Source organism: Perca flavescens, chromosome 23, assembly GCF_004354835.1.
Source record: "Perca flavescens isolate YP-PL-M2 chromosome 23, PFLA_1.0, whole genome shotgun sequence".
In the NCBI taxonomy this organism is placed as follows: Eukaryota; Metazoa; Chordata; class Actinopteri; order Perciformes; family Percidae; genus Perca; species Perca flavescens.
Genome location: NC_041353.1, coordinates 18,602,583 through 18,618,956, shown reverse-complemented (window position 1 = coordinate 18,618,956; position 16,374 = coordinate 18,602,583). Strand labels below are relative to the sequence as shown.

At 42.8% G+C, this 16,374-nt stretch overlaps 1 protein-coding gene across 4 annotated transcripts in view; it reads right to left on the bottom strand.

Moving 5' to 3' along the window:
• Positions 1 to 16,374, bottom strand: part of lrmp (lymphoid-restricted membrane protein) — a 37,237-nt gene that overhangs the window by 1,344 nt on the left and 19,519 nt on the right. For 2 of the 4 annotated variants that reach the window (XM_028570591.1, XM_028570590.1), the window contains 18 exons: positions 15,738 to 15,834; positions 14,339 to 14,516; positions 13,477 to 13,564; positions 8,858 to 8,904; positions 8,553 to 8,641; positions 8,226 to 8,419; positions 7,242 to 7,326; positions 6,982 to 7,036; positions 6,847 to 6,874; positions 6,099 to 6,239; positions 5,084 to 5,218; positions 4,775 to 4,922; positions 4,131 to 4,171; positions 3,954 to 4,022; positions 3,772 to 3,830; positions 2,962 to 3,060; positions 1,750 to 1,878; positions 90 to 244 (listed from right to left, as the gene is read on the bottom strand). In XM_028570591.1, the coding sequence (XP_028426392.1) occupies positions 90 to 244; positions 1,750 to 1,878; positions 2,962 to 3,060; positions 3,772 to 3,830; positions 3,954 to 4,022; positions 4,131 to 4,171; positions 4,775 to 4,922; positions 5,084 to 5,218; positions 6,099 to 6,239; positions 6,847 to 6,874; positions 6,982 to 7,036; positions 7,242 to 7,326; positions 8,226 to 8,419; positions 8,553 to 8,641; positions 8,858 to 8,904; positions 13,477 to 13,564; positions 14,339 to 14,516; positions 15,738 to 15,834 (1,837 nt within the window). The other 2 variants (XM_028570593.1, XM_028570594.1) reach the window with 2 other exon arrangements.

Here is a 16,374-nt window from a genome sequence, read left to right as displayed (position 1 = left end):
TGTAGTAACTCAGTATAGTACAAAATGATCTTTATGGTCTAAGATTGAATACAAGTATCTTATAATAAGTACTACAGACAAACGTGTACCTGCTAGCACCACCACCATCGCCAACCAAAGCCAGAGACCCCTGCCACCTCTGGCTACTGCTGCTGCTGCGGCCGCCCGGGAAGAGGTCAGGCTGTCGGACAGAGACAGGCCCATTCCTCGGTCTGTGGACGTAGGGCTGGAGGAAGGGCTCGGACTGGAAGTGGGCAACAAAAGAATAATAAAAGTTAGCACATGTATAGAAAATAAGACATATTATAAAAAAAATGGTCCAAAATAAAGCGAAAGAGTATAAAAAGTTAGCACATGGATAGAAAGTAAGGCATGAGAATATAAAAAAAAAAAAAATGGTCCAAGATAAAGCAAGATATTGAATAAGTTACCAATAATGACTCAAAGGGAAGGGTCACTTTTTTGTTTTTGTAAAAACTGTGGGTCATTTGTGGTAACTAATGCAATGGATGGCAGGCGATGAATTAGCTCCAGCTTGGTGCGATTTAAAGTTGGCTTCAATGAAGCGCATTTTGCCACCCATCTCCAACAGTGTCAAAGACGCAGAACCATTTACATCATCAGCATAATGAAAAAGCTGTCAGCAGCACGGTTAATAGCGGTTGGCATGAATATGGATTTGAGCATTTAAGGGTAAGGCAAAGGCAGCTGACAATTTTGGCCTGGAATCTGTCAACAGAAGTGCTGCTTCAAATCACTTTACAGTCATTAAGAGAGTCAGTGCGAGGTTGCAAGTTCGCTTACTTGATAATACAGGCCTTTTGCATGTTTTTTTTGGGACATAGAATCCACAAGCACCTCCATTTTGGACTCTCTTCCCTACACACTTACAGCATTACAAACAGCTCATCCTGACTCCTGAGCAATGTGGAGGGAGGAAAAGAGGAAAGGACAGTTCAGAACAACACATGAGCCGCTTGCACAAAACACTTATTTGCCCCACAAAAATAGAGAAAATAGTACAGGTGTAGTAGTTTGCACATACAATTGTTAAAGCGGCTGAACAGGTTAGTAAATGCCAGAAGACTATGCCGGGTAAAGATGAATTAGTTATCAGTTAGACGCTTTGTTAGCTGCACACTGCAAATCAGAACTTGAGATCCATGAAATGCAAATCACGGCGCTTCAGAAATCCCTCGCCACACTGACGTACACTGATCTCAAGACAGTAGAGTACCCTGGAGCAAAGAAGAAGCTAGTCCAGCACAGACCCATATAATGAAAGAGTTTCATCACTTAGAAGGTTCCATATACTCACACAACCGTTTGTAACTTTGTTCCTATTTGGAACAAGTGATAATGAAATATTCATGATGCATAATTCCCTGCTCGCTTGTTGGCATAAGCAGCGATAGCTACAATGGCGGAAAGGCTACGGGCCGCCACCATCAGAGACCAACTTTGACAGAAAAATGAAAGTCGCTGTTATATTGTGTCGTAATACTGGACACATTGATGGCTGTGTGATCTGTGCAAAAACTCCACAGGAATGATGTTTAACATCAAGGAGAGACAGATAAACATATTTAATACAGCGTGTCACGGATGAGCTCCGATACCACACAACATTCAGTTTGCAGCTACTGGAATGTACAGCTAAATGATGAACTCTTCCACTATGCAGCTAGCCTCTAGAACTCAGAAAGTGGTGCTGCAGTAGGCTAGTGGTGGGTATTTGGTTGGACTAACGTCTTGAGGGGCAGAATGAGGGAGGTGAGTTTGCTGCCCAGCTCACTGAGACTGGACCTCCTCCTCTCTGCCACCGGCTGCTCCTTCTGCTCGTCCTCCGACAGGCAGTCGGTGTTGTCGTAGGCCGTCCTGTGGGCACGCGTGGGTCAGGCATTCACAAACACTGTTCAGTTGCATGTTCACATACAAGCATGGCCACATTACCCCCGCGATACTGCATGTGCACATGCACACATGCACATTTCATGCATAATGCAACCAACAAATATTCAGTGATTTACACTGTCCTGCTGTACACAGAGAGATCCCTGCAATGTAACAATACATTCCCAGCAATCCACTTACATGCTCCAATATTATATCACGAACGCACAAAGCAATTTCATGTTTCACATATTTGGAGAGCATTGAAAGGCCTTCATTCGTATCATCCAAGCTTCAATTTTGGCTTAGCTGCTCAAATAGAGCAAATTATACTCTCCTCTTCCAAACATTTGAAAGCTACATGATGCAGACAAAAAAATTAAAAGTTTACACAGTCTCTTACTTTACATTTTACGAAGACACAAAAGCAAAAATGTGCGAGACTTAGAAAATGACACAAAAGGATGTTGGCCTTTGATGAACACTTCCCCGTGCGAGGAGGAACTAGATGCGTGAAAGATGGCTGTGGTGTGGTTTGATGTCATCATCACTGATTCTTTCTGGTCTCAAAGGATAACATGCTGTTTTGAGTTTGTTTTAGCAGTCTAAGCTTCACTCTTTCCATTACCACTGTAGTTAAATATTTGCAATAAAAAAAATGTTTTCCTTCAAAGTTTCTGGTTTGTTACTTAATTGCACTTATTTTTTTGTTTATTAGTGCTTTGTACACTGCTTTCTGCCAACCATGGTGCATTTCTTCTTTGTGGAAACAGAATTGTTAGGAAGGACAAGGTTTGATCAGAACCTCGGTTTTACTCTGTAATGTTTGCAATTAAAAATTATTTTGTATAATTATTTTGATAACATCCACTACAATTGAATACGAGAAACCACAACTAAAGTAAAGGGACCGAAACATCCAAATATTCTTCATTGTGGATGGTAATGATGTCACACCAGAAAGCTGCCATCTTTATGCATCTGGGGCCACAGTAAAAAACAAAAAAAACAACAAAAAAAACTTGTGCGACACAGCCAGCTTGTTCCCTTCTTCTTCACATGTCTTACCCCTTCATCATGAGAGAGGGCTCTTCAGTGTCAACCCAGGCCGCAGAGCTAACAAAGCGCTTTAGTGGGGGGCGCGCATTGCTCTTTCCTGGCACATTCCTGGAAACCATCATTATCACATACAGTAGGGGCATAACAACAACAAGGTTCATGTCATGGTATAGAAGGCTTCCGTGGCTTGAAAACGAAAGCCACAGCCAGTAGCTCCCTGCATTTCAGAAACAACATAGGGCTGACCCAAATGCTTCTAAGCTTTGATCGTTGCCATAGTAATCAACTTGTAAATCAGTATTAAAATTCAAATGGGGGAGGGGGTTAAGTTGTTACTGTAAGTAACAACTTAACCTTGATAAAGTAGGATTGCCAGGCCTTTTTTAAATTATATGTGTATACTTTGTATATGTATAATTTATTTAATGTGATTAACCAACTGACTGTGTTCCGTAAGCAGCAGCAGAGTGCACAGCGGCTGGCTAACTTCCTGCCAGGCTGACAGACAGCAGTTAAGGTAAAGTAACTGAACCAAATCCTAGCTCAGCCGCTGGCAAAAGTCCATAGAAGGATTGATGGACACGTACACCCGTCTCCAGTCTCCCATCTACCCTTACCTTGCCCCCACCCAATGTATTCGAATACTAAACCGAAGATTCAAAGCCAGCCCTAGTTTTAGAAAGGTAGAGTATTTTGAACAGTTGTCCTACTTTTAACTTAAGCACATTCTCCCATACGCATATCTTGTTTAACATCACTCTACATATAAAAGTTCAGTCAAATTCAACCTACACATTAACACACATACAAATTACATACCATGGGGATCGCCTGGTCAGTCTCTCTGTTTCAGCCTCTGAGCAGTCTTGTGTTTTGGACTGTGGTGGGAAAATGAAACAAACAATCTCAACAAAAATGCTCCTTTTTCAGAAACTGAAGCCTGGATTCATTTTTCTAAAACCTATGAAAACCTAAGAAAATGAACATTGTATTGTTCTCACCATGTCAAAGTGCATGTTGGCTCCACCAGAGCGTGGGATTGCTGCTATGCTGACCCGCCGAGTTGACGACTGTTGAGGGAAAAAACAAACTTCATAACCAGATATGAACATTAAGAACATCATCAGTCCTGAGTAAAGGTGAATGATAAAATCATATGTAACCTAGGTGCAGCTGACCTTGTAGTACTGTGTTGTCGGCTTCTTGCCACGGAAGTCATCTGGAAAGAGGAACAGATTAGTTGCCTTGTGTATATATGTGGTTTGTGTGTATACTCAGCATACGTTTTTACACATATGCCCCAATTGTATGTACACACATGCTGAATCAGCTGAATCAATTTGCACATTGGTTTGCGATGTTGCCCACTTAGTCGAACTTTTCAGCCTACAGTCAAATCCAAAGTTTTGCCATTGTTGCTAAAACAAATGCCTGTACACATGCGAATAAACACGGCAATGCACGTGCAGTGTTTTCTGGTTCCGGTTCTGACTTAACAGCAATAATTAAATATGACTAATGCAACACATATTAGCAATTCATTTATTTTGGGGTTCACGTTTTGCTGGCCCTATTTTTCATGTTGAAAAGTAGCCAAGAATTGGTATCTTAAGAGTCTTTCTGCCATTTTCACCACCATAACATTTAATTTGCCTGGTTCTAGAAGAACATTGCGCTAGTGGATGTGCTAATAATTGCCAACTATTAAGTATGTTCTGTCAAAATTAATATATTGAATGTCAGCAACAGAAAAGCAGGTAACATTGGTCTAAAAATGTTTTGCACCTTGATAGTATGTAACCATTATGTAACCATTCCCTACCTCGTTCAGTTTGCGATCCAAACGACCTCTCGTTCTGCATGATGGCCTCTCTCAGCTCCAGCAGCTCAGCGTGCTCCTTGGTGTACATCCTCCTCAGGTTCTCCACATGCTGGATCATCACCTCCACAGCCTTACCAATACGGCTCTCCTGACATTCACACACAAGGCTCCGTTAAATCACCACACAGTACAAGTGGTTTTTGTTGTTGTTGGCACAGGAATTAAAATTGAGTTCAGCCCATATTTTTTTTAATCACACCACAAAACTCTGGAAACAAATGTTGACAACACAAACACACATTATCCCACCTGGTGAATAGCTCCTAGCATCTCAGAGCGACTGGACACCCTGGTCATGGACTGGATGAGAATGTCCAGGTTCTTCTGGAGCCTCTGGATGATCTCGATGGACTGGTTGTCATCCTCACACAGCGGAGCCAGCGCCTGGCAGGAGAGGATTGAAGAGAGAAAAAGGATTCGGAGAGTTGAAGAGAAAACACAAAGGAAGAGAAAGACCAAGAGAAAAGAAAAAACCCTGACTGCACCTGACAGGAGAAATAAGTTTACAGAGAATTACTCACTAACCCACACCTCATTCAGTTTCATTTACAGGTTCATTCATTCATTCATTGTTATTGGTAGAGGGTAATTATCAAACAGGAAAGCTGCAGGAACAAGATAGAACAGTCTTTCCTACACCTACAGGGTAAGTAGCCACCCATTGTTTGCACTTTTGTTTACTCCTAAAAAAGGTGTGCAGGACCAATTTTAGTATTATTAAAAAAGGGCTGCACAATAGTGTGTGGATCGGGCAGCATTTTTCTGTCCGAGCCCGGCCCGCGTCCAACAGAGAAGTAACCGAACCCGGCCCGAGCCCGACAGTTAAAATCTAATTTCTTTTCTCATACCAATTACACATACGTTTGTTTGTGTGGAAAGCCTTTTATTAAGCAACTGTAGGAAGCCATTCGGAAATGTCAACAGATGAGCGCATCAGCGCACATGGGGCAACAAGCTCACGTTAACACAGGCACGCACCTACATAATACACTTTTTTAAATTGAAAATGTTCAATGCCTTATCGCGCCGATGTGACCGAGCCCGACCCAAACCCGAAAATCATTTCTAAATATCTGTCCGAACCCGGCTCAGTTCGGGTATCCATCCTCTACTGCACAAAGACACTACAAATAGTCTGTGGTTAATCATCACAAAGTGAAGAGTCCACTCTCCTAAGATTATGTAAATAAACCTACACTTGGCAAAGTAAAATTATTTTGTGGAAGAAAAAGCTAGAAAGTGACACACACATATGCACACTGACCTGCAGTAAGCCTTGGCAGCTGGACACCTCCCTGCGGACATTCTCCTCAGCCAGGTCCCGTGACCTCTCCTCCAGCCGAAGTCTCTTCTCCAAGGTGAACATGTCACACTTGAAGCCCAATGCCAGACGCTGGAACTCTGCCTGAAAACATGAACAAGACACTTGACACTTTTCTAACATTTCCTTATGTTGACTGAGATAAAAGTTTTCCCCTATCAAAGACAGCATTATTGTGCTGGCTAAAAAAAAAAAAAAAAAAAAAAAAAAAAAAAAAAAATAAATCACACCAGATAAATCATGAAACTCTCACACTTCCCTGTAGAAAACCCTCACATTTCAAGAGGATCCATCAGTGCATTAACATTGTGCAACTTTCTGTTTGGATGGTTATTGTATGGGATTCAGAGAGAATCACAAACTTATTAACACATTAACTTTGTATGACTATGTACTTTTTATTATTTCTGATGTATGCACATTTAAGACAAAAGGCTGCGTAAGAAAAGAATTAGCCAACTTTGCGACTTGTCCTCTAGTAGTCTGAATATATGAATTCTCATTTTGAATACAGAGAGGGAGAAGATGAAACAGATTCATATGTGGCTTCTAAAATCTACTTTTAAACAGACATAATCCTAAAAAGAGTGTCGGTTTCTACTACAAAATGATACAAAAAATGTCCTTAACAAAGCAGCTGCTTGCATTACTTATTATAGAACGCAGCTCCAATATCTAATGGTATACATACCTCAACCTCCTTGTCATTAGGTGACAGGCTGCAAATAAAGAGACAACAATGAGGACTGTGACAAGTCTTATTACATGTACACATGGATGATAATGGATTTGTGTGTTGTGTTGCTATGAACATTTGCAGTCTTACCTGTTTTTGTCCTCTTTGGAGGTGCCACTGGTGTCGGAGATCATTGACGTCTCAGCTAGGAATGGAAATGATAAGCAGGTGAGTCATGGTTCGACAAATACCTGATCAAATGGTGCAATCACTATTTAGAATGTTAAAGAGTAAATATACAAGCACTCATTTACAAATGAATTAAATTTGGTATCACAAGAGAGGTGATACATAATATATATACACACTATCTAGTAAATAACAGTGGACAATGAATATATTACACATACATTCCTTCTCATTGGCCAAGCTGGTCTCACTTTGGTCCTCCTGAACCCTGTGCTCCTCGATGGCCTCCATGCTGCGGGACAGCTCCTGCAGGGTCCGGACAAACATTACTGCCTCCCTCTGCTCATTCTCCCCCTCCTGATCAGCGTTTAACTCAGACCCCTTCATGCTCACATTCCCCACAACATCCATATCGCCCCCTTTACTCGCCCCTTCCCTTCTCCTCCAATAGTTTTTAGATAATAAAAAGGTCAAATGTGAAAATTCAAAGCACCCGGCAGAGTAGTTGGCTCTTGATTCTGAATAATCTGAGTGGAGCTAAAATGAAACTATGCTCTCTCTCTTTCATAAAACACACACACCCTTCTGCTCTCTTTCATAAACACACACACAAGAAAGACAGCATTTCTCCTTATGTCACTATCTCATGTTGACATAACGTCATCACGGACAAGGAAATTGATTCTTAACAGCTCCCTTCAACCAGATCCTGGCGTTTCATCAAATCTAATTACTTCTTTTAAACTAATGTATAAACAACAGAACATCATATCATAAATAATAATGATGCATTATAAAGAAAATATAAAACTGAAGCAAAACTAAATTGTACATTTGTACATCTTTATGTTATGATGACTACTATTCAGTGACAACTGAACATTGGTATTATTAATTTTTTTTACAATTTATTGTGTGTATAACAGAGCACAAACTCTACTACAAACTCTGTTCTCATTTAGGGTCTGGTAGTAAATATAACACCTTTTGTGGTGAAAACAAAAAAATAAATTTGCTATAAAATTTTACTGCTACGTTATTTAAAAATAAAAACTGATAAAATAGCTAAATCTACAGTATAATGACCCCGATTTACAAAAGAGCAGCATTAAACTCCAACAATAAATTTAATTACTTTAAATCCTTGTCATCATCAATATGTAGAATTACTACTCTGAAAAAAGTGGGAGTAGAGCAGGTCTTACCAGTTGCCTTTTATTTTTGCCACAGATGAGGAGGGAGTCCTTTTTGGCAGCACTATCTTCCGATTGGCTGGGGTCAGAGGTCACGCTGCCCATGCCGCTCCCCGATTGGCTGGCATGTGTGGAGGACGATCCTGACTGAGGAGAGCCGCTTTCAGAGAAGGTGGTCGCCCCGCTGCTGGTGAGCCGCTCTGTCACTGAAAGAAAGAGATGGTTGTGTGGGTGATCAAAGTTACACGTAGATGAAAAAAGGAGTAAACAAACAGTCAGCTTAAAAATTGATCTCTCTTCATCTCCTTCATACACCATGATTTGAGCTTTTCTTCCTACCTTCCATGCTGGCGGCTACTGTTGGCACCTCAGCTGTAGTGTCCTGCACACACTCCTCCTCTTCAACCAACACAGGTAGCAGGCACGTGCTGGAACACACATACAGTGCACCTTTACACAATACTATAGCATTTGTAAAAAAAAATAAAAAAAACTAATTCAAACAATGTCTCTAAAAAAGGCAGAGTGACAATTCTCCCTTAGCAGAAGACCGTTAAAATCTCCAAGTGGATAATTGCCAGTGTTGGCTAGTAATGCAGTGTGAAATCCCTAAGTTGACCCTGAGTTGACAGTGAATCACTCACCTGTCCTCCGCCTCTGATCTGTCTACCGACTGGTCCCGCTTCAGGCTCTGAGATGGACAAATGTAAAGAATGAGAAGGAGGGAGGTGGTGAGAAAAACACAGGTGGCCTTGCGGTGCATATTTTTGCCACACGGTACAAGAAATGGTCAATGATTAAAAGACACACATTCATTCACATACATGTAGCATACCTGTCCCATGGCAGTGAAACGCTATCTAAGTTCTACAGTGTGTCGAAGAGAAAGATTGGACTGATTCCTTATATAATGTGTTGCTGCATGGAGAGCCCTGATGCTCTGAGTGCGTGTGTGTTGCTGAAAAGGGTGCTCAGAGAACACGTTAACACTGGCACAGCACTAAGTAGTGGAGGCGGACTACGTGCGCACAGTCGTGTGAACACACACAGACACAATGAAGCAAGGTGAGCGCTCAGAGCAATGTAATGGGATATTGTGTAATGAGTATGTATAATATATTTTGACACAGCTCAAAATAGGAAAGAGGTGCCTTACCATTTCGACCAAATGTCATTTTAGAAACTATGAAGCAAAATAAAACTGGCTGCTGCTCTTTTAACTGTTCGCAGAACTTTCAACTTGCATCAGAACACAGTTTGTTTATTTGATTATATCTATATTCCAAAAGTTGAAATCATCCAAGTTTTTTCTTTGCTAAATAATACACTGATAATTCATACTCACAAGCCCCCGGCTGAGCGCCGCTACGTTGGAGTTTACCCCGGTGGACGAGAGGGTCGCCTCCCTACGCCTGCGGGTTGTGGGGGGGAAAACTGACTGTTGTTTGTGCATATGCACCAAACAGGAGTTCGGAGTATTCGGCCTTCTTGGAGACCTTGACTGGAGTCCTGCATGGGGCTCCAGTGGGAGACTCCATTGTTCTGCTGGGGGACTTAAACGCACACGTGGGCAATGATGGAGATACATGGAGAGGCGTGATTGGGAGGAACGGCCTCCCTGATCTAAACCAGAGTGGTTGTTTGTTGTTGGACTTCTGTGCTAGTCATGAATTGTCTATAACAAACACCATGTTCGAACATAGGGATGCTCATAAGTGTACTTGGTACCAGAGCACCCTAGGCCAAAGGTCAATGATCGATTTTATAATCGTTTCATCTGATCTGAGGCCGTGTGTTTTGGACACTCGGGTGAAGAGAGGGGCGGAGCTGTCAACTGATCACCATCTGGTGGTGAGTTGGGTCAGGGGGTGTGGGAAGACTCTGGACAGACCTGGTAAGCCCAAACGGGTAGTGCGGGTAATTGGGAACGTCTGGAGGAGGCCCCTGTCCGACAGACTTTCAACTCACACCTCCGGCGGAGCTTTTCGTGCATCCCTGTGGAGGCTGGGGGCATTGAACCTGAGTGGACAATGTTCAAAGTTTCCCTTGCTGAAGCTGCGGCGAGGAGCTGTGGTCTTAGGGTCTTAGGTGCCTCAAGGGGCAGTAACCCACGAACACCGTGGTGGACACCGGTGGTCAGGGAAGCCGTCCGACTGAAGAAGGAGTCTTTCCGGGATATGTTATCCCAGAGGACTCCGGAGGCGGTTGCAGGGTACCGAAGGGCCCGAAGGGCTGCAGCCTCTGCCTTGAAAGAGGCAAAGCAGCGGGTGTGGGAGAAGTTTGGACAAGACACGGAGAAGGACTTTCGGTCGGCACCAAGGTGCTTCTGGAAAACTGTTCGCCACCTCAGGAGGGGGAAGCGGGGAACCATCCAAGCTGTGTACAGTAAGGATGGGACACTGTTGACCTCAACTGAGGAGGTAATAGGGCGGTGGAAGGAGCACTTTGAGGAACTCCTGAATCCGACTAATACGCCCTCTATGTTAGAGGCAGAGCTGGAGGATGATGGGGGATCATTGTCAATTTCCCAGGCGGAGGTCACTGATGTAGTCAAACAACTCCACAGTGGCAAAGCCCCAGGGATTGATGAGATCCGTCCAGAAATGCTCAAGGCTCTGGGTGTGGAGGGGCTGTCCTGGTTGACACGCCTCTTCAACATTGCGTGGAAGTCTGGGATGGTGCCAAAGGAGTGGCAGACCGGGGTGGTGGTTCCCCTTTTTAAAAAGGGGGACCAGAGGGTGTGTGCCAATTACAGGGGTATCACACTTCTCAGCCTCCCTGGTAAAGTCTACTCCAAGGTGCTGGAAAGGAGGGTTCGGCCGATAGTCGAACCTCGGGTTGAGGAGGAACAATGCGGATTCCGTCCTGGTCGTGGAACAACGGACCAGATCTTTACTCTCGCAAGGATCCTGGAGGGAGCCTGGGAGCATGCCCAACTGGTCTACATGTGTTTTGTGGATCTGGAAAAGGGGTATGATGGAGATACTGTGGGAGGTGCTGCGGGAGTATGGGGTGAGGGGGTCTCTTCTCAGGGCCATCCAATCTCTGTACAACCAAAGCGAGAGCTGTGTCCGGGTTCTCGGCAGTAAGTCGGACTCGTTTCAGGTGAGGGTTGGCCTCCGCCAGGGCTGCGCTTTGTCACCAATCCTGTTTGTAACATTTATGGACAGGATATCAAGGCGTAGTCGGGGTGGAGAGGGGTTGCAGTTCGGTAGGCTGGGGATCTCATCGCTGCTCTTTGCAGATGATGTGGTCCTGATGGCATCATTGGCCTGTGACCTTCAGCACTCACTAGATCGGTTTTCAGCCAAGTGTGAAGCAGTTGGGATGAGGATCAGCACCTCTAAATCTGAGGCCATGGTTCTCAGCAGGAAACCGATGGAGTGCCTACTCCAGGTAGGGAATGAGTCCTTACCCCAAGTGAAGGAGTTCAAGTACCTTGGGGTTTTGTTTGCGAGTGAGGGGACAATGGAGCGAGAGATTGGTCGGAGAATCGGCGCAGCGGGTGCGGTATTACATTCAATTTATCGCACCGTTGTGACGAAAAGAGAGCTGAGCCAGAAGGCAAAGCTCTCGATCTACCGGTCAGTTTTCGTTCCTACCCTCACCTATGGTCATGAAGGCTGGGTCATGACCGAAAGAACGAGATCCAGGGTACAAGCGGCCGAAATGGGTTTCCTCAGGAGGGTGGCTGGCGTCTCCCTTAGAGATAGGGTGAGAAGCTCAGTCATCCGTGAGGAGCTCGGAGTAGAGCCACTGCTCCTTCGCGTTGAAAGGAGCCAGTTGAGGTGGTTCAGGCATCTGGTAAGGATGCCCCCTGGGCGCCTCCCTAGGGAGGTGTTCCAGGCACGTCCAGCTGGGAGGAGGCCTCGGGGAAGACCCAGGACTAGGTGGAGGGATTATATCTCCAACCTGGCCTGGGAACGCCTAGGGATCCCCCAGTCGGAGCTGGTTAATGTTGCTCGGGAAAGGGAAGTTTGGGGTCCCCTGCTGGAGCTGCTCCCCCCGCAACCCGATACCGGATAAGCGGACGAAGATGGATGGATGGATGGATTGATTTTTATGCCTGTGCAATAATGTCCTAGGTTGTGTGTTATGTCTTGACTGAAACTGATTAAACAATACTGAATTGAAGGTGCCATAATGTTATCATTTATCATCTCTTTGTAAAAAAATATCAGTAGAGATACCGGGAGTAAATCTGTCACTGAGTAAAATCATAACAAAACAAATATTAACATTTTAAATGGTTAATCGTACTCCATTTCTTTCCCTGGGACAAATTTATAGTTTATGCCATCTTATGTTAAATAATAATTTAAAAAAAATATGAAGAGAGATAAGGATATGACTTATACATATGTGGAGATGTTCTATGAAAATATCTTCTGTTTAAAAGTAAAACTACTATCTGAACATATCCAAGTGATTATGTTCACCAGACTGTGTTGAAACAGCATCAAAACAATAGTTAGCCTAGGCTCTAACATGAAAACAGTGCAAACCCATCTGATGCTGGCCATAATTACCATGAAGCAATCTTATTGTATTGACCAAACATCAAAGCAACTCATTGTAAAGACTAATTGGTCCAGACAGACAAAGGGTACAGTGATGATCCACCGTGCCCAAGCGTTTGCTAATGGGCTTTGGAGCATCCTGGTTATCTTTTTGCGAAATTCTTCAGCTTTTATATAACTGGTTGTAATCTCATTTGGTTAGTCACTAGATATTTATGATGCTTAAAAATCAACACCACGTAATTGCAGTTGATTAAAAGATAAAATACCACATTTTGTAACCTTCTCTTAATTGACAGTCTGCTCAGAATTGACAGGTTCCTTCTTTGAAGCTCTGTCTAACTGAAACATTTCAACTTGAAAATAATACTTTAAAATTACATTTATAATTAAAAGCACTTCAACACTGACACCTTAATAAGCCATATTAAGTATTCAGTATTGGTCCCTTTTGGCAACAGAGTTTAGTAAAGCCATAGCCCATCCTACCTGATTGTCTGATCTTTCCCTAAATAATGCATCTCTGCCCTCTCCTCTCCTCCTTGGGCTCCTCTCAGCCCTTCTAAAGGAGGGCTAGCACCAGCCCCAGCCCCGCCAACTGAACCCCTCCCCTTACTTCAAACACACACTTGACACTTGAAGTGGCAGACCAAAGCAGAGAGAAAAAGAGGAAGCTGATGCTAAAGAGAATAGAGGAAGTTGTATTCCCTTATGCATTAACACACTTCCCCTCTGCTACTGACCTTAGTATGACTCATGGCTCCTGTGCTCGAGTCCGGTTCACCTTCTTTCTCTTCTTCTCCCCTATGGTCCTCACTGGTTGGCTGGGTGCTGACCACAGGTGAAAGGTCAAAGGTCAACTGTCAAGCGCTATCCATTTTCTCATTCTCGGTTCGTGCATTACATATGCTTTTAATCTATCTAACAAGACACAACTGGTACAGTATGAAGCGGTAAGAGAGATGAGGAAGAGCCTTTGTCTCTTTGTAGATAGACTGTGCCTATGCAAAGCATGGCAGCATAGATACTAATTAGCCTACACACTCCTCCCACAGGGAGGAAACACCCATTTGACTAACAAATGTGGACCATATCATAGGAAAATGAATCAATACTCAATAAAATGTTGACTTTGACTGTGACTATAGTCGTTAACACCTATCAACTTTAAATCTAAAAGGGATGGTTTTTACTGCTATAAAAATGAGTCAGGATGCGGAGTGAGGCTGTGTGGTAATGTCAGTTTTCTAACTATGAAAGGTTCTGTTTTGTGACCGTTAAGTGGGATTTGCCAATCCAAACACCAACTGAACAGGCATGTCTATGGATAAAGTTCCTGTTTAGGTGTGATGAATGACAATAACACAAAAATAGAGAACCATCTCATTAGGTTAGACTCCTCACTCTCTCAGCAGAAATAGAGGTAACATATTTGTTTCACAGCTCAATCGCCAACATTTTAAATTTTTCTTAAGTGAATGGAACAAACTAAGTTGGCAATATGGTATACTTTATGTAATTTGGAATTTCCATCAAGGAGAAGGCAGTCTGATCATCTGATTATGTGCCCAGTCTATCACATACATTATTTATTTATTCATTCACCTCTCAGTCTGGTTAATGTTCTCATCTGGTCCAGGTGATGTGCTGTCGGGAGGAACCATCTGGTCTGCTGTGGGAGGGGTGTTACTAAGTGTCACCATTTGGTTCTGTTCAGGTGAGTTGCTCAAATTTTCAGTTGGACCACAGGTTGAAGACTCTGCAGTCTCAACAGCCTCTGCATCTGTGGAGACAGAGAAATTAGATCAGTGGGAAGTGTTATCAATTTGCGGCGGTCAATGCACTCCAGGATTACAGGTTATTGAGTTATAAGCTGTTGTAATTTACTCTAATGATTTCCTACATTTCCTAGGGTGCATTATGACAGCACCTGAAACATTAAGCGTGTTTGAGACGAGCCAGGCCTACGTAGAATTGTACAGATGTCGACTTCAAGACCCAGGGCATGATAGGACATTTCATTGTTGTTGAATCGATTGACATTTGTCTGATTTGAAGGTTTATTCTGTTACCACAATATGTGTTGTTTGGCTGATGTTGGTGTTTAGTAGTCAGAGCGATTAAATATATTCAGATTTGGGATCATCTACAGTCTATGTATATTAACATCAGCAAGAGATCGACTGTATAGCATTTAACAGGCTACTCTGTCATAATCAAAACAATTTGAGACTGCTTACAAACCTATATTTTACAGACTATGGCCGAGTTTTTATTTTATTTTTTTCCCCAATGGGGGTTTCGTAACCCTAGGGGTACTTTGGAGTACTGCAGGGAGTGATGACACAGGGCTGTATTGTGCATCTTTATACAATATAGGCATATTTATTCTACCACATGGTAGAAAAGGATATATGGGTCTGATAACATTTTAATAAATCAGATCTAACAGGATGTGAAGGTGGCATGAAAAGGCTGGAAACTGTCCGACTTGACTGCAGCTTTTTGTCATCGCCCCCTGCTGCTGCCGCCTGCTCCCGTCCACTTTACAGGCGAGGCTCATCTGCAACGAGCCTAATAGCTCAGTGTGAATACATTAGCTTTGATGTTTTATTAATATTTTTAACATCTGAGAACATTTCTTCCTCCATGTAGCTCAGTGAAATAAGCAATAGTCACTAAACACAAAGGATATCAATAATTTACTTATCTAGATAACATTTGTGTTGCAGTAATGCAATCACTACGTACTGTACATGTTTTACAAAGACATCATCGAGTACTGGATTAGCAACAAAACAGTAAAAATGTGGTATTTGGTAGAATTTGCAAGATTTTGTAAAGTCTAAACAAAACAAAGAGTGAGTCATTATCTAAATCACATGGTATGTTTGCTAAGTTGTTAATGCACACAATATGACAGAATGAGAGAGAGCGCGAGCGAGAGAAAGAGAGAAAGAAAGAGAAAGAGAGAGAAAGAGAGCGACAAAGCGAGAGTACTTACTGTTGTTTTCTGGGTGGGACAGATCAGGGAGAGCATCCGCCTCCGGCTGTCTAATGCTGACAGCTTGTGAGTGGGCGCTCAACGGCACTGTTGCCTCCTGAAAACACACACGCACATAAAATGATAAATATTCAAAAAATGAAAGGGGTGAAAAGATCAAATAAGCAACACACATTAACCATGTACCAAACAGCAGGCCCACAATCAGTCAATAGAAACAAATCTTTGTCAGATGGGAAGACATTGCATAAGGAGTCAACAAACTCTAACAGCTGACAGGCTTCTGTTCTATCAGTGATGGATTGTTGGAAAGAGCACCAATTACTGTCATCGTCATAGGAATTCATAAAGCAAACATCACTTTCAAACTGACTACAGCAATGATGGAGCATTTAAATTAGTTTTAAAAACCTTGAAGGCATATTAATTAAGCATTGAGGACTGCAAGTGAGTAGAAGGCATAACATCCAAGAACAGAAAGTGTTAAAAGACATTGAGATCATAGCAATGTGTAGTTTAGTGTACAGCATGTTTATTACGTTATTTGGTGCAGAATAAATTTGGAATATACATTTCTTCAAATGCCGGTGCATAATTCCTTCTTTTGCCAACAACAAGTTATTCTCCTTTTAACCCC